This window comes from Carlito syrichta, unplaced genomic scaffold, assembly GCF_000164805.1.
Source record: "Carlito syrichta isolate Samal-C Ts95f unplaced genomic scaffold, Tarsius_syrichta-2.0.1 Scaffold305265, whole genome shotgun sequence".
Lineage (NCBI taxonomy): Eukaryota > Metazoa > Chordata > Mammalia > Primates > Tarsiidae > Carlito > Carlito syrichta.
Window position 1 is genome coordinate 248,609 of NW_007249361.1, and position 21,909 is coordinate 270,517.

At 37.9% G+C, this 21,909-nt stretch overlaps 1 protein-coding gene across 1 annotated transcript in view; it reads left to right on the plus strand.

Moving 5' to 3' along the window:
• The window catches only part of LOC103263796 (dihydropyrimidine dehydrogenase [NADP(+)]), a 405,431-nt gene that overhangs the window by 201,949 nt on the left and 181,573 nt on the right, over positions 1 to 21,909 (plus strand). The window contains 1 exon segment of the mRNA XM_021714144.1: positions 11,582 to 11,797. Within this exon segment, the coding sequence (XP_021569819.1) occupies positions 11,582 to 11,797 (216 nt within the window).

The following is a 21,909-nucleotide window of genomic DNA, read 5'->3' on the forward strand; positions in this document are numbered from 1 at the left end:
ATAGGCAAAAATTAACTCAAAATGAATTAAAGAATAAACATGATATCTGCAACTATAAACATATGGGAAAAGACATGACATTGGTTTTGGCAATGAGTTTATGGATATTACACCAAAAATGAAGTCAACAAGGAAAACTAGATAAGTGGGACTACATCAAACTAAAAAGCTTCTGTATAGTAAATCCAAAAATCAACAGAGTGAAATGGCAGACTGCAGAATGGGGAAAATTGCTAACTCTAAACTGACAAGAAGTAAATTTCTAAAATGTATAAGAGACTCCTAAAATTCAATAGCAAAATTAAATAGCCCTATTAAGAAAAATGATAAAAAGGACTTGCAAAGAAATCATATAGTTATATGGCCAACAGGTCTATGAAAAGATGTTCAATATTGCTAATCATTGGGGAAGTGCAAATCAACACCATAAGGAGATATCAGTTCACACTTGTTAGGATGACTAAAATTAAAAGCAAAACAAAACAAAAAAACAGTAAGTCTGGCAAGGTTATGGTGTTATTGAAACTCTTGTACACTGTTGGTAGCAATAAAAAAATGTTGGGGCTGATATAGAAAACAGTATGGATCTTCCTCAAAATATTTAAAATAGAGCTATCACATGATCCAGCAATCCCTCTTCTGGGTATGTCGTCAAAAGAATTGAAATCAGCATCTCAAAGAAATATCTGCACTCCCATGTTCATTGCAGTATTATCAAAATAACCAAGATATAGAAATAGATATCCAGGCCAGGTTCGTTGGCTCAGCCTGTATTCCCAGCATTTTGGAATGCTGAGGTGAGTGAATTGCCTGAGCCCATGGGTTCGAGACCAGCCCGGGCAACTTGATGAGACCTTGTCTCTACAATAAAAATAAAAATTAAAAAATTAGCTGGGCATGGTAGCACATGCCTGTAGCTCTGGCTACTTGAAAGGCTGAGGTGGAAGATTCGCCAGAGCCCAGCAGGCCATCCATCAACAGATTAATGGATAAAGAAATTGTTATATGTACAGCCAATGGAATATGTATTGTTCAGCTTTAAAAAAGAGGGGAATCTTGTCATTTGCAGCAACATGGAGGGACTTGAAGACATTATACTAAATGAAATGTTTGTCACAGGACATTTCATGGTTGCTTCTATATGTGGCATCTAAAGTAGTTAGATCCAGAAGTTGACAATGGAATGGGGTTCCCAGGGGATGAGGTGAGAGGGATATGAGGGGTATTGGGTATAATAGTACAGTCAAACAAAATGAGTAAGTTCCAGGGTTTTGCTGGGTATCCAAGTGCCTACAGTGAATAATAAGGAATTGTATACTTAAGAATTTGTTGAGAGTAGACTCCTGTTAAGTGTTCTTACCAAACAAAACAGAAGGGAAGGAAGAAAGAAAAGAAAAAAGGAAGGAGGAAGGAGGAAGGAAGAGAGGAAGGGGGAGGGAGGAGGGAGGAAGAGAAGGAGGAAGGAGGAAAGAGGATGGGAGAGGAGAGAAGGAAGGAGGGGAGGAAGGAAGGAGGAAAGGCGGGAAGGGAAGAAGGAGGAGAGGAAAGAAGGAAAAAGGGGAGAGAAAGAAAGGAGGAAGGAGAGAAGGAGGAGGGAGGAAGGAAAGAGAGGGAGGGAGGGGGGAAGCAGCAATAACAAAGGGACACTGGGAAGTTTTTGGAGGTGATGGCATATTTACTACCTGGATTGTAGTGGTGGCAACGTGAGTGTATACATATGTCCAAACTCACCAAAATGTATATATTATGTTTTTGTATACCAATTATACCTCAATAAAGTTGTGGGGAAAATTATGTGTAATAACACTGCTCTCACTATATTAACATATAAATAACGAGTGTCAAAATAATGTATTAGTAAAACCGTTTTTGAACAATTAATAAATAAAGTAGAATGTTTTAAAACATTTCCAGATGTGTTCCCAGCACCCAGACATGCCTGCTAGGCAGCAGGCACTTGATACATGTTGCAGAACAGTTGATTGTGCCAAGGGAACATTTAGATGATTTGGGGCAGTTGGGGTTTGGGATGCATATTTTACAAATCCACTTGGCTCATGGGTGACGCGACCTTGGGTTGGCAGTGGGAGAAATGTTTACATGGAAATAGAAGGATGGAAAAAGAGTGTACCAGAAAGAGAAATAGTGAGTGCCCAGGGAAAAACAGAGTTGGTGGAAGTCACTCGTAACTGTGACATGCATATGTGCAGAGAGTAAGTTAGGATGGGAACACAGGTAAGTTAGGATGGGAACACAGGTCCAGAACATGAGAGAGCTTGCAGGCTGTAACAAAAAGCTTGAATATTAACAAAATCCACTGAGAAACAAACGGAAAGTTTTGAGTGGAGCATAACAATCAAATCCACGGTTTGAAAAGGCTACTCAAGTGCAAAGTAAAGAGCAAATCTGAGTAGGAGGTGTGGAAAATGGGCAAACCAGTAAGAAACGGTTCCCGTAAGAAGTAACAGTGGCGATGAGAAAGGAGGCAGAAGTCATCAGATTTGATGGTGGACAGAAATGCGAGCTGAGAAGGAAGAAATAGCAAAAATGATGCAGAATTTCGGTTTGAGCTGGATGGATGGGAGTACCATAAAGTAAATGTGGAACACACGGGAAGAAGTTCTATGTGATCCTATCTCTGGTTGCTAAAGAGCTGAAGGTTGGAGTGAAGGAAGAGTGTAGGTGGAGAGAGGTCATGTGGATCTGAGTTATTGTCATTTAATGTTCAGAGTGCTGAGCCCTACGCTATGGGACCAATTAATACCACTTAATTTTCTAACCTTATTTGTGCTCAGGTTACAAGTATTTTATTGAGAGAAATGTGAATATAGTCTTTTAAAGATGTGAATAAAGTGGGATCATTATTTTGTAGAAGCTTTTCTATAGCCTCACGTCATCTTTTCTAAAATTTTAATTACAAATAAGTTCTCAAGATAGAGAAATGACATCTGATTGTATGTTATCCTTGTTATCACTGGATGTAGGCCTTTTCATCTTGGAAGTTGCTAATCCAAATTAATTTCTACCTTGTAAGTTTTTCCCTCAGTAGACATTTCTTCAAAGGGCACAGCGACTGAGCTGGAGTTATTAATGCATTTATCTGGCCTGTGAACTATTCTAGCCGTAAGTGGTTGTTACTCAGTGGCGTTTGTTCTTTGCCTTAGAGTAATCTCAGAATGGATGGTTCAGAGCAGCGGCTCCCAAATAGGGTTCAGGTCATCCAATCACAATGAAGCATACGTAAGACAAGTAAGTGAGAGAAGTTGGATGACTGTACATTGGATGGGACATAGTGGCAGTGGCTTCCTTTTCTCTAATCAAGTATACTACTGCCGATAGTCTTGCATGCAGTAGTGCCTTTTCTTTCTTTCTTTCCTTTTTTGAATTTCATTCTAGAGAAACCAATTGGGAAAGATGCACTTGGGATGCATAAATATGATGTCAGTTGCTTTTCCCAACAGCATAATTATTATCCATGCAAATGTCTCTGCTGTAATTCCATGATCCAATCAGGTAAACAGAAGAAACCAGAGGGAAAGAGTAATATGGTCTGAATGACCCAAGATGGAAAAGAGAGTAATAATGTAATAATAAAATAATAGGTCACTATAGTCTATGACTTACTTATTTCTCTTCTCAAATTAAGCTTGTAATGATTGATTATCTTAATGATATTTGAGTGGTATATACTTATTTTTGATAAGAATTTTTGGTGTGTCTGTTTATGTGCTGTGTGTGTGTGTGTTCAATCAAACCATCATGAATGACCCTCAGGTTAGTTCCTGTTTTGAGGACATTAATCATTTAGAGAAAAGATGTGTATGCAAGATTGAGGCAGTGTGATGTAAGCAAGTGTAATCTGTGAGTGCAGGGCTTGTCCCACCACTTAGCTGCCCATACTTGAGTGAGCTGCTCACTTCCTTTAAGCCTTACTTTCCTCACTTCAATAGGAGAATCATGCCTACCCTGAGGAATTGTGATTAGAAGAGAGAATAATAAGTATAAATACCCATCACTGTGTTTGGCATAAGTCTTAACCAATGGAAATGTATCTTGAGATTTGAGAATGATGTGTCCTGTGTTTACATTAGGCCTTGGCATTTGGACAACGCATCGACACTTGTCAGAGCTGAAACCTTGTTGGTGGATAGGTCCATATGGGTGCCCAAGTGAGCGCCTTTGGAGTATCTGCCCAATCTAAACAATACTTTTTTGTTGTTACCGCTTCTTGAACCTGCCCTCAGAAGCCACTTAGTTGAATAAAGTAGACATTTTTTAAAACACAATCTTAACCAAACCTTGAGAATTAGGAACTAGGAAGAGAGCTGCTGTTACCAGAGAAGTGATGCTCAACCTTGGATGCGCATTGCATGCCTTGGAGAGACCTTTAAGAATCCTAATGTCTGAGTCCCACTCCATGGCGTATGGTGTGGTTATTGTGGAGGTGATCTGACATGGACATCATCATTTTTAAAACTTCCCACATGCTTCTGATATATAGAGTTAAAAATGACTGGCCTAGACCTGTACAATCTGAATCCTAAAGAATAAGAAGCAGAGGAAGTTACTTGGCAGAGAGAGAAGAAGAAAGTAGATGTCCACAGAAGAGGAGATAGAGTCCAGCCCCTGAGGATACCCAGCCCCTTCTGAAGGCTCAGCTGCATTTCTCTTTGAGTTTCATGGGATAATCCTGTACCCCTTCAATACCATCTGAAGTTAATAGTTTCTCTTACTTGCCACCAAGAAGTTCATTTTAAGCTGGAAGTTAAAAGTCAGGCAGGGTAAACGATTTTTTTTTATTTTAAGAAAGACCCTGGCAAAATTGTGACATTGGTGAATCTTTATGTCACTTCATATGACTGAATTATAGAACGTGTATATTTACATAGTAACTTAATTGCTCAGAGCACTTTCTTACCATTTCCACTAGATGGCTCTTTCCTAAATTCAACAGTCGTCAGAGGTAAGAGTTGAATGTTGCTCTACATTAGGATTATAGAATAATGGGCTTTTATATATTTGGAATAAAGTGAGTTATTATTGCATCTAAAAAGACTATCACTGTACTGGCAACTGACATAAAAAAGACTAAATACTCATGGTCTCTAGTGTAATATATCCAACAAATAGTTTGCACATCTTTCTGCCAAGTCTTATGCTAGGTGCTGCAATTAAATCAACAGGAGGCATGTATGTATAAGCAAACAAGTACGGAGTATGAGGGAAGAATTTACTTGTGGGGGCCAAGAAAGTTTTTTTTTTTTTTTAGTTAATAGTAAATATAACTCCTACCTCTGAAGACTGTTGAATTTAGGGAATGGCAATAGGATTGACTCTTGAAGCCTTAGTTGGGATTTTCAAAGCATTAGAATTAGGCAGTGACTGGGTACGGTGGCTCACACCTGTAATCCAAGTGATTTGAGAGGCTGAGGTGAGAGGATTGCTTGAGCCCAGGAGTTTGAGACCAACCTAAAGAGCCTAGCAAGACCTCAGCTCTACCAAGGAAAAAAAAAAAAAAACCCAAACAACAACAGCAAAAAACCCATACACACACACACATGCTAAAAAATGCATACACATTTAAAGAGATGCTATGTATCTATTACTTTTTGAAGCTGAAATAAATTATGGTAGCAATGTGTAGTATGACATTCGTTCAACCATGCTTCCACCATTTTCTTTGTCCTGCTTTGTCGCATGGCGACACTAGCACGCCTTTGATTAACGCCGTCTTTTGAATGAAAGTCATACTTAAAATGTGTATACATTTTTTGTCACCTCCATGTGTGTGTGTGTGTGTGTGTGTGTGTATGTGTGTGTGTGTGTGTGTGTAAATAATAGCCAGGTGTGGTGGAATAGGCCTATAGTCCCAGCTACTCAAGAGACTGAGGTGGGAGGATCACCTGAGCCCAGGACATCAAGGATGCAGAGAGCCATGAATGTGTCACTGCACACTAGCCTGGACAACAGAGTGACAGCTCAAAAAACATAAATAAATAAATAAATAAATAAACAAAAGATTAAATTAAAAAAGATAAATAAAACCAAACAGGAAAGAACATTGCAAGACAAAAAAGAAGTCAAAATGCATAGATGCATTAATGATATTGTTTTATTGGAGAAATTATAAGTAGCTCAGTAAACTGAAACATGAGCTATTTTGAGGGAGAGAAAGGAGACGAGATGGAAGTGTGTGTGTGTGGGGGGGAGTCTAGCCCACAGTTGGGATTATATAACACTAACACACTTGTGCTCTGCTCTGTATGTAGTAAAGAGCTTTGAGGGAATTTGCAGATAGAAATAAAATGAGAAAAATTAAGGGTAACCCCTGTAAACTGGAAACTTCTCATGGTCTAGGCTTGTCATGGAGTTCATTTTTGGAAATTTTATCATGTGACTTAGTTTTATTCCCCAAATTCTGAAGGCGAAAAAGCAAACTTTACAAAGTAGTCTTCAGACATCCCTGTCGCTTTGAATTTCTCCTAAGTCTGGCAAAGACTTCTAAAAAGGAGAGGTTACCCTATCTTTATACTCTAAAAATTGGAGATTTAGTGTTTCTTAATCTCTGTGTTTACTCTCCTCATCTCAATTTTTTATGACTTACTTTGCTTTTCCAGTTTTCTTTCAGTTTTTCCATGAAGTATATTCTGAACAATGAAAGAGGTCAAGGTAATATCCGGGTTATAAGTTGGTTCTTGCTTTAGAACAGGGTGGTGAGAGGGAAACGGCCAAAATCCAAGTTCTTATAATTAACCCTTTCAACCATTAACAGATGCCTCGGTTTCAGGTAAACAAGTCTCAATAAAGGACAACTGGAACACTGAAAAGTGTTTTCTATTAAAATTAGTTATAAAGATAAAAATTTTAGTCTAGAGGAAAAAAGGGGATTTAAAAAGTATATGATAGTTCTTTGAAACATATTTGATGATTGCCATGTGAGAAAGTGATTTTATTTATCTATGTCTCCACAGAGGGCAGAACTATATGTAAAAATGTTTTATATAGATATGTGTTTTATATTTCAGTGGAGAAATAATTTTACTAGGATATGGTCAGTCACTCTTCCCAAGGAGCGTGTGTTGATTTGAAGAGAAAATTAACATGTACAGCCAAGTATGATGGCAGCTGAGGTTGAGGCATATTTTAAATTGGGAAATAGCAGATAAAGGATGAGCTATATCAGAAAAGGCTTTAGGTGGTGTTAAGAAAGTGTGTCCCAGGAAGCATATGCTTGAATGAGTCAGTTGAGTTTGGAAGAATGATGAGTTTGATGGGTAAAGAAAGTCTTGGGTTTGTATTTTAGGCAGTTGAAAATGCATACGATAATGTATGGAGACATGCTGCAAAATGCAGCCTATGGACAAAACCCAACCACATTGTCCTGTTTTTGCAAATAAAGTTTTATTGGAACATAAAAAAAATGTATGGAGACATGTAACTGTGATGAACCATCTGTAGTTTAAATTTTGTGTTAGGTGGTAGTTTGGTAGCTTTATTTGTGTTGTTCTGTATATAAACTTCATGGACCTTGTCTGTTTTGTTCATCTCTGTATTCTACATTCTTAATAAATATTTGGAATGAGAAGAGTGCAGAGACAAGGAGACATAAAGGAATTGCTTTTGATTCCTTTGGTTCAAAAGGAATAGTTCAGACATTTTATTTCTGAGGATAGGCTTAAGAACATCAGCCAACAAGAGAGAAAATATACATTTTATTATGGTTTTGCAACTGAATAACTCACAGGTATTTATTAAACCTCTGTTGGCCTTAGTTTTCTCTTTGTAAAATAAAACTTTTAAAGTAGGTCATCTATTTGGTTGTTCTGGTTCTCTATTTTTACTTTTATGAATAATATAAGTAAATATAACTGAAATGGTTGATTTAGGACAGTCTGTGGAGGAAACTGAATAACAAGCTATTTACCTTGATCTCCACTTAACGGGTTTTAGAATATCATTACTTCTTTTAAAAATTGTTTCAGTATACCTTTACATCTATTTGTTGCACATAAGTTAGTCTATTTGTCTCATATAAAATTAATCTCATAGAAATTAATAAAATTAATTTGTCCCATTATTGAAAACATGAAAAATACAAGCAAAACTTTAAAAATCAAAGATTACCTAAAACCCTGATTTTGAGAGATAATTCTGTTAGCATATTCATGTTTATCCTTTGTGATAGATGGATAAGCAGAGACATACATCAAAATAGATATATATGGATTTTTTACCAAAAACTTTGGATTTACATATAATGTTAACCCACTCTTTTTTTTCACTTAGTATATGATAAATGCTTCTTCATGTCAATACATTGTTTTCTTCTGTATCATTTCTGATGCTAACAGGTATTCTTTTGTGCAGCAGAACCATTATGGAGCCAATCTCCATTGCTCAGTATCTAAATTGTCTTCTTAGATTTATTATTTACCAACACTATTGAATGACTGGAAAAATAGCATTGCGTGAAGCTGACAATTTGGATAATGTCGCCCTAGAAGGGAATACAGTGAGATAAGGAGTTGAATTTGAGGTGAGGGCAAAGCATTCACAGCCACAGACCTTGAGGTCTCCTGGAAATCTGAGTTTAAATATTGCAGTTGGGATTTGGGAGGAACTAACCTCATGAGGAGCACTGACACTTGAGATGCTCCTTGAGCAAGAGGCAGAGGAGGAACAGGCTTGTACATTTCTGAAAAGGAGATGTGCATATATAATGAGGTTGAACAGACTGGGTGGCTGTAGTGCCACAAAGACAAAACCCACAATAGCCCTATGTTTACAAAATAGGAACAAAGACTGCCTGGGACAAGGGTAGAAGTTGGGTTAAATTATACACACATATACATCGGCGCATTTTTTGTGACTACAAGAAGATATATATTTTGTAAAAAAAAAACTGTATTTTTTATTTGAAAGAATTTTGTGTGTGCATCTGAGGGGGGACACACCCCAAAACAAAATTTATTTATACAAAATTATGTATTTCTCCTCACATGTTTAAACTTCAATCCCCTTCAAAGTACTCTCCGTTTGATTCAGTATATCTATCGAGACGCTTTTTCCACTGCTCAAAACAGTTTCTGAACTTACCAATTTTGATGTCTTCTAATGCTTTTGCCATTTTTGTCTCACCTTTTCCACACTGGTAAAGTTATTCCTTTAATAACTTTTTTCATTGGGGAAACAAAAAAATGTCACCTGGAGTGAAATTAGGTGAATAGGGAGGGTAGGGCACGGAGGTCGTGTCATTTTTAGCCCAAAACTGCTGAATGTTCAGCCCAGTGTGGGCAGGTGCACTTGTAAATCACCCATCACGAAATGGGCAAATGCGTTGAAATAATCTAAAAAAAAATTAAAGCCAAACACAGCCTCCCACAGCTATTGCACTGATGCTGATAGGTTTCTGGAACACTTACCTAGTGAGGGAAGCCTATACTGCAAGGGGCCCACCCTCCAAAAGAGAATTCTTTTTTGGGGAGAAGGGTCTCCCCTTGTATATGTTTATTTGTTATTTGGTGTGTTTGTTTTTTGTTTTTGCTTTGAAGCTTAAGGAAAATTTTGCAAAATTTGTCCAAATCATCTCCTTTCTAAGTTTTAAGGCAACAGCCCTCTCAAAAATCTCAGAGCAATGCTTTGTTTATTTAAAACAACATGAGTTAAGCAATGCAAGTTGACTGCATGTATATGTCTTCCTACTTGGGCTGTTGCCTAATGCCATATATAGCTACAGTTATGAACAAACCAACATTCTTCTGTAAGATTGAAAAGATTAGATATTTCAGTACACAGTCACAAAAAGAGAAGAGAACTTGTAGGGTCATTTATTTCCCCTTATAAAGTATAGTAGATAGGAACCTGTGTGTTTTTGCTGTTGGCATCAGAGACAAGGTTGTTTCATGTTGTTTCCAAGATTCTACAAATAGGAAGGTGTTTCTAAAATTTTCTCAGTATTGACCAACCCCTGGTGTCAGGAAACTCTTCCTTAGTCTAACCTAAAACTTGCTTGATTCCATTGAAATTATAATGACACAGAGCTAATAAAATGTCATCAAGGGTGGTTTTCTTCTGCTTTCTTGTGTGGGTACACATAGGCATACACCTCAAATTACTCCCGTTTCTCTATATTACACACTACAGCCTTTGTCTTTGCTAATAATTCTTTTAGTTCTGTTGCAATTGCATGAGAGGACAGGAGAAATTATGTTGACAACCAGACTGACCAACACCAGAAATGTACCTGGAGACCCAGGGTGTCCCTGGCAAAAGGCGTGTGCTGTGGCTGAAGACTGATTGCCATCAGCCACTCCTTTGCAGGAACCAGGAACATTTTGTGTTTCAGTGGACGCATTTGATGCTTTTTTACATATTAAGTGAGCTTCGCTTTGCATTATAAATGGTGGTGGGCCAGAAATAATTTCTATGCAAGTCATGCTAATCTTTATCCACACAAGACACACTCATGTAAAATTAAAGTTCTGCTCAAATAACTTTTCTTTTGAGTCATGATTCACAAGAGGAAGGAGTTCTGTTTTGGAATTAACTGGCCCTGTTCATTCAGTAGCCACTGTGGCTGAGAAAACGCATCCTGTTTTATATTTCCCAGTATTATTTGTCTTTCAGAGAGAGAGAAAGAGGGAGGGAGAGAGAGAGACAGAAGGAAGGAGGGAGAGGAGGGAGAGAGAGAAGGAGGAGGAGGAGGAAGAGAAAAAGACTTTACAAATAAAAGGACTAGTGAGAGCTTTAATAATCTCCCCAGTTAGAAAAGGAATCAGCATTTAGCCAACGCCTCTGTACTGAACTCCAGTGTGCCATGTGCTATGCATAAGTGGTTTCATTACATCATTCCTATAACCCTGCAAGATAGCATTATTACAGTGGTCTTTTAGCAAAGGTAAATGTACAGTTTTGCATGCCAGTTGAAGATTTTGACAGAAACTGTTTGTTTTTCGTGGGGGGGGGGTGGACAGCAACAAAAAAGCACCTCCCCTAATGCCCTTGGGTCCACTATCCACTTTCAAGTTTACTGTCTGCCTGTGGCTCCTGATCTCCTGCATGTTCCCACGTGTCCCTGAGAGGTAGGCAGTTAGGCAAGCGGCATCCTACTGCTGTACTGGAAACTGTACGGAAGAATCAGGCATGTGTGAGGAGGCTTCCTAAAACCAAAGAAACAGTAGCGAGATTACAGGAAATTGAATTTAGGCCTCCTGACTTGCTGTTGTCCATATCTCTGGGCTCTAAAGACATTTTCGTGAATTAAGTACAAAGAGGCTGGGCTAATGGGATGAGGGAGATAAATTCTTAAATTATTCCCTTTTGTGTTTGAAGCTGTGTATGTTTTAAATAGAATTGTTTGCTTATTTAATTGATTTTATTTCTGTTAATACTCTCCATACTGCCTATGAAATTACAAGAAGGATGGTATTATATGAGTTGGGTTCACTGTTCGCTGACTTTTTGCCAACGTTTTTCTGTAAACAAGCTGATGTAATTAATTCAGATGCCTTATTGAAGTAATTTTGTAACGTATGGACAGTGTAAACTTGACCCCTGAGCCATGTGGGTCTGTGTTTTCCAGTCGCTGTATGGAGCATCTGTGTCTGCTGAGCCCGCGCTGCCCCTTTTCTACACGCCTGTGGACATGGTGGACATCAGCGTGGAATTGGCTGGTCTGAAGTTCATGAATCCCTTTGGTCTTGCTAGTGCAACTCCAGCCACCAGCACAGCCATGATTCGGCGAGCTTTTGAAGCTGGGTGGGGCTTTGCCCTGACCAAAACTTTCTCTCTTGATAAGGTAAGAAGATATTTTTGAAATCATCTCTCAATGTCTGTCATCTGCTTTAATTGAGTCATAAGTACTGTAACTGAAAGACTTTTTTGACTAAATAACAGCAGTCATGACACTCTTGGACTAGACCTATCACCCCTTCCTTTCTCTCTGTCCCGTGGAGGGAAGGGTGGGGCGTGCATTTCTCACCTGGTATTGTCTAGGAAGCATCAGAACTGTAAATCCTACAAAAGCGACTGTGTCACTTAATAATCACAAACTCATTAATTCTCATTTTGACACTATTAATTGTTTTCTGATTTCTGAATGTGTGTGAATGAGGACTTATACCTCAACTCAAAGTTAAAAAGACAATGGATTTGGTTTGCACGAAATTCTAGGATCCAATTCATGTCAAAATGAGTCTGTCCGTGAAATTCATTAGTGATGGTAAAAAGATGGATTTTTCATGAATTTTGAATACATAAACTTTTCTCAAACACCTATACCTTGAGTTTCATTTGACTCTATGAGGTCATATTCATATTAAAATTGAACATTCTGTACCGAGTAGGAAGTAACTACCTATTCAAGTTGAGATTGATTTTTTAAAAGTACACAAAGCATGTAACTGCATGTTTTCAAAGTAGGGTGGCTTATCCAGTAAAGGATTGCATCTTTATGTGATTTTGAATTAGAAAAGAGCAGCTGAATTTAACATTTTTAAGAGCACTTATTGAAAAAATTATGAATGCTAAGCCTCTCGATGTTCTTAGTACTAACTGATAGTTAGCAATAATTAATGTATAAGAATGTGTGAATCTAGTGACTGAAAGAGTATCATTATTTGAACCAGTCTTATCCTTAGGCAAAGAAAATAATAGAGAACAAACATGCCCCATTAAGCACATTCTCTCCCTCCTTCTCCTCTTACTAGAATCAATAGCCAGCATTATTACGGCTAAAACACTAAGGCTGTCTTATTCTGACAGCTTTACAAGATGCTCTGTGTAAGTGTGGTCAAGAAAATCTACAGATTCCTCAAAAGTTGGAAAAACCGGTGCAGGAAAACATACCTCAAGATTTTTATATTCAACTAACTAAAGAGAGGTTCTTTTTTTTTCAAACAAATTGGCTCAATATTAGAAATACTTACATTAGATGAAATGTAATAAGGTTATGGTGGATTCAGCTGTAGAATATCATGAATCAATTGTTTACAACCTTGTAGGATATTGAGCGATGTTTGTCTCTGTTTCAATTCATCCTTTAACAATAACTGGGAAGTTGTTGTCCAATGTTTCATCTGTTGGAGAAAACTGAGTCTCAGATAGCATTTACTGACTAAATCAGTCATGTTATTTTTAAAATATATGTAAATAGAAATAGGTGGCTAATTGAATACAAGTGAATAATTATTTTAAAAAGGCATTTGCTGCTTTGAATTTGATGTTTTCTTTGCTTACAAAAATTGAATTCTGATTAACCGGAGCCACCAGTCTTGACTCTGTTGGTGACATGCATTGATTTGTGATGCTGCATCTTTTGGTAACCTAGGAGCAGTTGCCTTTATTAGGATCACCACCAGAAATAAATGTGGAAGTGAACTTCCCTCTAAACCTCCAATTTGAATTTAATCTATCAGTTTAGAAGTCTGTGATGCTGGTTCAAAAGGGGAGTTATGAACAAATGCAAATTAAATTTGGCACATGAAACATAATGATGTGGGCTTTCAGGAAGGCTTATTTTACTTACTTTGATGGTGGATATAACAAAATATTGTGCAGACAATTTTAAACATGTTTGTGCAAATTGCAGTGACAAGAGTGATGATGCTACCACGGGCTTGTATAATTCCAATTGCATACACCGTTTTGCAGAGCTGTCTGTTTACCTCATGGAGACCTATTTCTTTTTATATGGTTCCCAATTAGTGGTTAAACATGTTATGAATGTGTAATTACGTCTTATGAGCTTCTTTCTGATGAAACGTTGTAGTACACAACTCAGTAGTATGAATGCATGTTTTTCCCACAGCCTTTTACTAACGATGTCTACTAAAAAATTTTATGTACTATACATTTGTGTGACATTATAGCATACCAATTTAGATGAGCCTAATTATAATTTATTATGCCAATTCAAGAATCTATTTAAGATGTATTAAAATTCAGAATCTTGACATTTGAAATCTGGATGATCTTAATATGACAAAGGTGTTCTATGGAGTTTTGTTATCATATGAAATATTAATATTTCACAATACAGTTTTGATGAAGTGCAATTTGCCGAACCTGCATATGATAAAGAAATTAAATGCTTACCAAGGGAGTTCAGTAAAAATTAGAGCCCTGACTGAACACCTGCTAGAAATTTTATTACCCTGTCCTACTGACAGTGTGGCTTCCTCGCTGTCGTTAGAGATTGACAGCTGAATATTGCACTGATTTCTGCAGCAAATACATTTAGGTGAACTTTGTTTCCCTTGCTTTATTTTTTTGGGAGTGCAGAACATGCTTTTGATTTTCATCCTATATATATTTTTTATGCTCTTGACATTTGTAGATGCCAGATTGAGGTCTAATGCGCTGTGGCACCGACAGACCATTGACTTACAATGAAACGCCAGTTGATATCTCAGTAAACAGAAATATTATTATTCTCTACTGTGCAGTCTATATAAAAGCTTGTATGCACTTTAAGGAGGAAAATGATCAGATTTTTAATGTCACGTATAAAAAGATCTGTTTGCTTTTGTGTTAAATAACATCAGAGATGGCTTTTATTAATTATATTCTTCTTCCCCAAATTGATCTTTTCAAGAATGTTCCAAAATAACTAGATGGCTTATCTTGAGATTCTATTTATGTTTTATAAAGATGACAAAATTATATTAAAATATGACTATAAGTTTTTTTAATATAAATATATGTTGGCTTTAAGTTTAAATCTTAAAAGGTGGGCGAGAAATCGCTCTGCCAAGATTGATTAAAGCTAAATTATCATGACAAAACAAAGAAGTGCTCTGTTTAACAGGGAAAATTAGAAATGGTTTCGTCTTCCCATAAAATAACCCCTTGACCTGAGTTCACATTATATCGATAAGCAGATAAAAACATTTTGTTTTCATTAATCATCTCCATAAATTTTGTCCTCTCAGAGAGCTGCATATTATATTCTGCAAATCTACAACATCTAACTGCAAGTTGCATATGTCTTTATCACTACACAGATAAATAAACTAAGACGTGTTTATTACTATCCTAAATCAAATTCAAACCTAAGCAACACTTCCCTTCATTTATAAGCTATATATTTATATATAAACTTGTAATTGATTCAGACGTCTTGAATATATTTGGTTTTAATAAGTGTCAGATGATTAGGTAATTAGGTAGACATGTAATGGGTCTCTCTCAACATAATACAGTATGTTAAAAACTGAAAATATTTAAGATTCTTCATAATGTTGTTGGAATCAAAGTATTGATTGTAGCTGTTTCTGTAAAATACAACTTTATACCACAAAGCACAATGCTTAGTGTATAGGAGGGGTTTAATAAACGTTTCATAAATATTCGTTGGCTAAATGAAACAATAGATTTTTTTTTGGCAACAGCACATTGAGTTTCTTTTTTTCTTAGACACATGAAAGACAGTTAGCTCTTAAAACAATTGACTGTTTTCAGCATTGATCTTAATCAAAGGAGAAAAGGCCAACTAAAAAATATTCATATCCTACGTTACTTTCTATAGTACATCTATACATGTCTAAAAATGAAATGTCAGTGGAATTTATAAATGCATAGATTGTATTTTTAAACTTAAGTTGTTGAATAAACCCTTAAAATGCAGAGAACTTTTGAGAAAACAGAATATGTATCACAAAATATTAAGAAGAGACATACAAATCCTCTGGCCCAACTTTCTAAGCTCATATGTCAGTAGTCCTGACAGAAGAAATGTAATCTGTTCTTGAATGTCTTTAGTGATAAGGAATGTGCTAGATCTTTGAGGCAATACAGCCTGTTATAAGTATAAGATCTATGTTAGAAATGTGTTCCTTTTATTGACCTCAAATCTCTCTCTTAAGTTAATCCATGGTTTATAGATTTTTCTACCTTCTGAGACATCACGGACTACATAAAAGTAATTATTAATATGTAAATTGCTGATTCTAAATGCAGTGTTGTTGTGTTATTTATTTTCCCAATTAAATAATTACCCTAGAGAAAGGCAAATATAGAGAAGCAGGGTTGTATGGAGGAAAGAACTTAGGCCTAGGAGAATCCAGTCTCATCCAAAACTGCTTTTAAATCACTATCTTGCCAGGAGCGGTAACTCAACCCTGTAATCCCAGCACTTTGGAAGGTCAAGGTGAGGGGATTGCCTAAGGTCAGGGTTTGGAAACCAGACTGGGCAACTTGGTGAGACCTTGTCTCTACAACAAATCAAAAAATAAGCCGGTCATGGTAGTGCACGACTGTAGTTCCAGCTACTTGGAAGGCTGAGGTGGAAGGATCATCTGAACCCAGCTGGTCAAGTCTACGGTGACCATGAGCATGCCACTGCACTCCAGCCTGGGAGGCAGAGTGAGACTCCAACTTAAAACAAAACAAAACACTATCTTGGATATTTTGAGTATTACAGGTTGTTGTTGTTATTGTTATTATTCACATTATTGACTACCATTTATTGAATACTTACAAGGTATAGACAATGTTTTTTATAAGTTATCTCACTTTTTCCCTACAAATGAGATAGATAGTATTTTTGTTCTTGGATGAAGTAAGAGTCTGAGAAAGTTACATACATTGTCCAGGACTTATAACAGCAATGATCTATTTGACCATAGTCATATAGGTTGGCAGTTTGGGCTGAGCTCCTATGGGCAGTTCTGCTTCACATGATGTCTGCCGGCCTCAGGAAGGCATTTGCCTTTATTAGTGGGATGCTGGAGACTGACAAGGTATCCTTCCAAATGTGTCTGAAGCCTCAGGTGGGATTACTATACCTTTTGTGACAGCTAAGGCCCCCTGTCTGTTTCCTCCTAATGTCTCTTGCCTCACTGTCTCATGACCCAGGATACTGGTTTAGAACTGCCCACAAGGTTGTGGAAGCTAAATGATCCTTGTGACAAATGATCCTTGTGACAAAGACTCCAGCATCACACACTCTTACTTCCACCATATGTTCTTTGTCAAAGCAAGTTACAAGGTCTGCTTATGTTCAAGAAGTAGGTAAATACGATCCATTTCTTGGTAAGAAGAGCTACAAAATCACATCCCAAGGGATATGTGTGCAGTTTGAAAGGGTTATTGTAGTCATTCTTACAAACAGTCCTAACTGGTCATAGCAGTTCTCACCCCTCCCATATGCAGAATGCATCCACTCCTTGCCAAGATGTGGGGCATGTCATCTAATCTTGCCACTAGGTCCCATGTCCAAATGCCCATAAGGCTCCTTAGGTTCAACGTCATGATATGTCAAGAGAACCACAGTAGATATTATTCTTCACAAATGGGAGTTGTGGAAGGCACACAGCTGTCACTTGTCCATAGCAGTTTTGAAATCCAGTTTGACCATCGGCTTCAGGGTCCCTTGCTCCAAGGATGGAGGGTGTTGCTTGGTCAGGGTCCAGTTCTGCTCTCTGCTAGGAGGTTTCTAATCCATTGTTCCTGTCTATTGCTGACTCTGCCCTCTGGGCTATTGGCTCTCTCCTCTGCATTTTCTTTTTTTTTCATAAATGGCCAGTGATGGTCCTTATTGACAGATGAGTAGATTTCTCAGCCTACTTCTGCTCATAGAAAATTAAGGCACCCCATTTCTCTCTTTATTTTGAATTTTCCCTTTTAATCTGAACTCATAGTGGTATCATCATAAAACCCTCTTTCAAAGTTTTTGAATCTATTAAGGACTGGCTTCATGCCCCAAAACCACCTTAATAATTATTTTTGAAAAAGATTTCTTTTGATTTCGGTTATGACTTGCTGCTGTGGTTCATCTTTTTAAGAACACTGGAAGCCGGGCTCGGTGCCTCAGCCTGTAATCCTGCGCTTTGGGAGGCTGAGGTGAGTGGATTGCCTGAGCCCACGGGTTCGAGACCCACCTGGGCAACTTGGCGAGACCTTATCTCTACAATAAATTAAAAAATCAGCCGGGCGTGGTAGCGCATGCCTGTAATTCCTGCTACTCAGAAGGCTGAGGTGGAAGGATCACCGGAGCCTAGCAAGTCGAGGCTGAGGTGGCTGGGAGTGGCCACTGCACTCCAGTCTGGGTGACAGAGTGAGACTCCAACTCAAAAAATAAATAAATAAATAACACTGGAATCTCTATTGTCGTCCTGAGGTAATCTATTAGGACCTGCCTTAAATTTTTTCTAAAGTCTTAATAAACTTTCTTACTGCAACACGCTTGATGTAATTTTCAAGGTACTTGACTTCAAGAATCTTTTTCCATCCAGGATAGATTAAGTATAATGAACAGTTGATTTTCTATCCCAGTGGGTCCCAGGTCCCTCTGATTTGTTCTAATTTTTGCTTAGCAAATCAAATACAGCCTTTAGCTTCTTTTCTCTCTTATAGTACTTTATTATACTTGTGTAGAAATATTCAACTGACACGTTCAGCATTCTCTCTAGAGATTCCCTTAGATCCACAAATACATTGTATATACTTTCCAACTTCTGAATTATCACCTGTGACATTCTTGCCAATTGTTCTGTCACTGCATGAGACAGACCACTCTTTTTTCACATCACATTTTATGCCTCTGCTTATGTGCTTTGTTCAGGCTAACCTGCACTACCTGCCTGCTCTTGATTTTTCAAGCTTCTGCTTGCCTACAATGCCAAAGTCAATGTTATATGTTCTAGATTTTGTGATGCTAGCGATGTAACCTATTTCCGTATCATTTACCTATTGCTTCATATCAGACCACCTTACAAGCTATCTGTTCTTGCTCCTGTAGTCTGGCAATCTGGCCAAGGCTCAGCTGGACTGGTTTGGCTGGGCTCCATGTGTGTTAGTTGTTGTCACTCACAGATTTGCAAGTCCATTGGCAGATGGCTTGGTGGCTGGCTGGTGGCTGATCCTCAAGGGTTTCTTTCACATGCCTGGTCCTCAGCTGGCATGACGCGGCCTGTATCTCCTCTATATACCCTCATCTGCAAGAGACTATGCTGGGCTTGTTCTGAGGCGGCAGTATTCCAAAAAGTCATGGGGAGGAGTTGCAAGCTCTCTTGAAGCTGAGGCCCAGAAGTAGCACAATACAACTTCCATTGCATTTTGTTAGGACAAGTCACAAGACCAGAGCAGGATGTAAGAGCAAGGAATGACTCCTCCTATCAAAAGGTTGACGTTCACCTCCTCCTATCAAAAGGTTGACGTTCACAGGATTCGAATCAAGGTCTGTTTGATACAAATCTGGGTCTTTCCGCCATGTCATGCTTTTTTGTAATCCATCCTCTCTAGATCTCATCACTTTATTTCTAAGTGAGGGCTGCTTGACTGCACCCATCTCCTTCAGAAACTTGGAGGTTCGCTGAGCAGATACACTGAGGGCTTCCCATCTGCCGCACCATGCCACATGGCACCAGTGCTCATGTTTCTGCTTGGAGATCCTGTGAACTGGTTGTCCTCAGATGAGTTCTCCTGAGGCTATTTGGCTCCAGCCACACCAGCCCCCTTTCCTCCTCCAACATGGCAGCTTCCTCCCTGTCTTAAAGTCATTTTGCATGATGTTTGCTCCGCCTGAAAAGCTTGTCCTTCAGGGACTTACAGAACTGACTTTTACTTCTCACTGGGACAGTTATCAGATCAAAAGTCACTTCCTCAGTGAAACCTTGTTGACCCTTAGAACTCGGTCTTTCTGTGCCTTCCTGATTTATTTTTTCTTCATTGCACTTATCCCCATATGAAATTGCCAGGCTCTTGGTCATTTATATATTTACTTTTTTTTTTTTAATTTAGTTTCTTATTCTATCACCCAAGCTAGAGTGCATTGGCACAATTAAGGCTCACTGTGCTCAAACTCCTGGACTAAGGCAATCTTCTTGCCTCAGCCTCCCAAGTACCTGGGACTACAGGCATGTGCCACCATGCCCAGCTGATTTTTCTGGTTTTTGTAGAGACGAGTTCTTCCTTTGTTGCTCAGGCATGTCTCAAACTCCTGGCCTCAAGTGATCCTCCCACCTTGGCCTCCTAATGTTCTGGGAATAGAGGCATGAACAGCCACTCCCAGCTGTTTACTTAGTTATTTTCTGTGTTAGCCACTTGAAGTAAGCTCTGTAAGAAGAAGAATGCTGGCTTTCTTGCTCACTACTGCATGCCCAGTGCTGAGAACAATGTCTGGCAGATAAAAAGGACACAATGCATGCTTGTTAGATGAGTGAATAATTACAGGATTCTAATTTGAACCACAATTCCACATGACAGCTCTTCAGTTACTTGGAGACAGCTCGCATGTCCTATCCACAGTCTTTTCTTTCTCCTTTCTAAATAGTTCTGTTTTCCTTTTCATAATAAGGTTTGCAGACTTCTTACCATGTAGGTTGTCTGTTCTCCCATGTGGGTTCCAAGAAACTTGTTTCGATCTACATTATCTTAATTGAGAGGAAGTTTTGCCTGCATTTGCACAAATTGCACACATTGCTAGCTCCTATCCACCAGACAAGAACTGAGGACTAGTATTATCAGGACTATAAATGCTAAAGATAATATTTTTAAAGTTGAAAATTTTACAAATATGTTATGTAGTAATATTTTAGAGCCTGGGTAATTCTCTTTGGATTACAATACAGAACATCACACTTTATTTTTGTAACTAACTCATTTTAGAAGTCCTTATTAGAAATAGAGCTTAGGATTTTTTAAAAAGATTAAATAAAACTGTTTTTTCTTATTATTATTAAGTTTCCATATTACCTCGCCTCACAAGTCTATGAAACAATAAATGAACAAAAGTCCACTGCATTGTATTCACAGCTATAGTTCTAACCTCAAATTTTGTACATAATCAATTTTATTTATGTTGTAATGTTGTTCTTCTGAGATATACTTATGTATTAACTAGGGAATTGTAACTATTTAAACAAATTCAGTGCATCTGGGAGACTTTTTACATGCTAAAAACTGAAATAATTTCAGCATACTAATAGTTTGTTACCTGGCGAGACTCTTTGATTTTATTTAGATTTATTTTATTGACATTCATAAAATTTACTCATCCTTAAACTATAAAGCATGAGTTTGTTAAAAGACTACAGTGCACATATAGTTGTCCCATGGGAGGTGTCATCCAGGTGTTCACATCAAGACTATCTAGCAAGCTCATCTAGGCACCCATGTATTGTTTCATGATGAGGTAATGTAGAAACTGAATAATAATAAAGTAAATCAGTTTTATTTCATCTTTAAAAAAATCCTAGCCGGGCTCGGTGGCTCAGCCTGTAATCCCGCGCCTTTGGGAGGCTGAGGTGAGTGGATTGCCTGAGCCCGTGGGTTCAAGACCCGCCTGGGCAGCGAGACCTCATCTCTACAATAAATAAAAAAATCAGCCGGGCTTAGTAGCGCGCACCTGTAATTCCAGCTACTCGGAAGGCTGAGGTGGAAGGATTGCCGGAGCCCAGCAGGCAAGGCTGCAGTGGCCGGGAGCGGCCACTGCACTCCAGTCTGGACGACAGAGTGAGACTCCAACTCAAAAAATATTAAAAATTAAAAAATAAAAATAAATACAATAAAAAAATCCTATCTTTATTTCCAGTAAGGTTCCAAAATAAATTATAAAAATAAAGTGTGACATTCTGTATTGTAATCCAAAGAGGATTACCCTGTTCCTTCTATGAAGAATGTGTGTGTGCTTGTCCTTCCGTTGTGTGTGTGTGTGTGTGTGTGTTCATTATTGAAGCTAAATCTTGCAAATTAAAATCTAGTGCACATACCATTGTCTCTCCTTAAAGTTCTAAGTCAATCTCTGTTTGCAACCTTACCCTGTTGCCAGACTTAGTTTGTTAAATAGAAAATATAGGGTAAGATGTTTTCAAACACAGTTGGATGTATATGTTTCTAATAATAAGTAGAAGTCATTTAATGGTAGCCAAGGTAATATTTTTTAACCATGAAGCAGACTAATCAATTTTC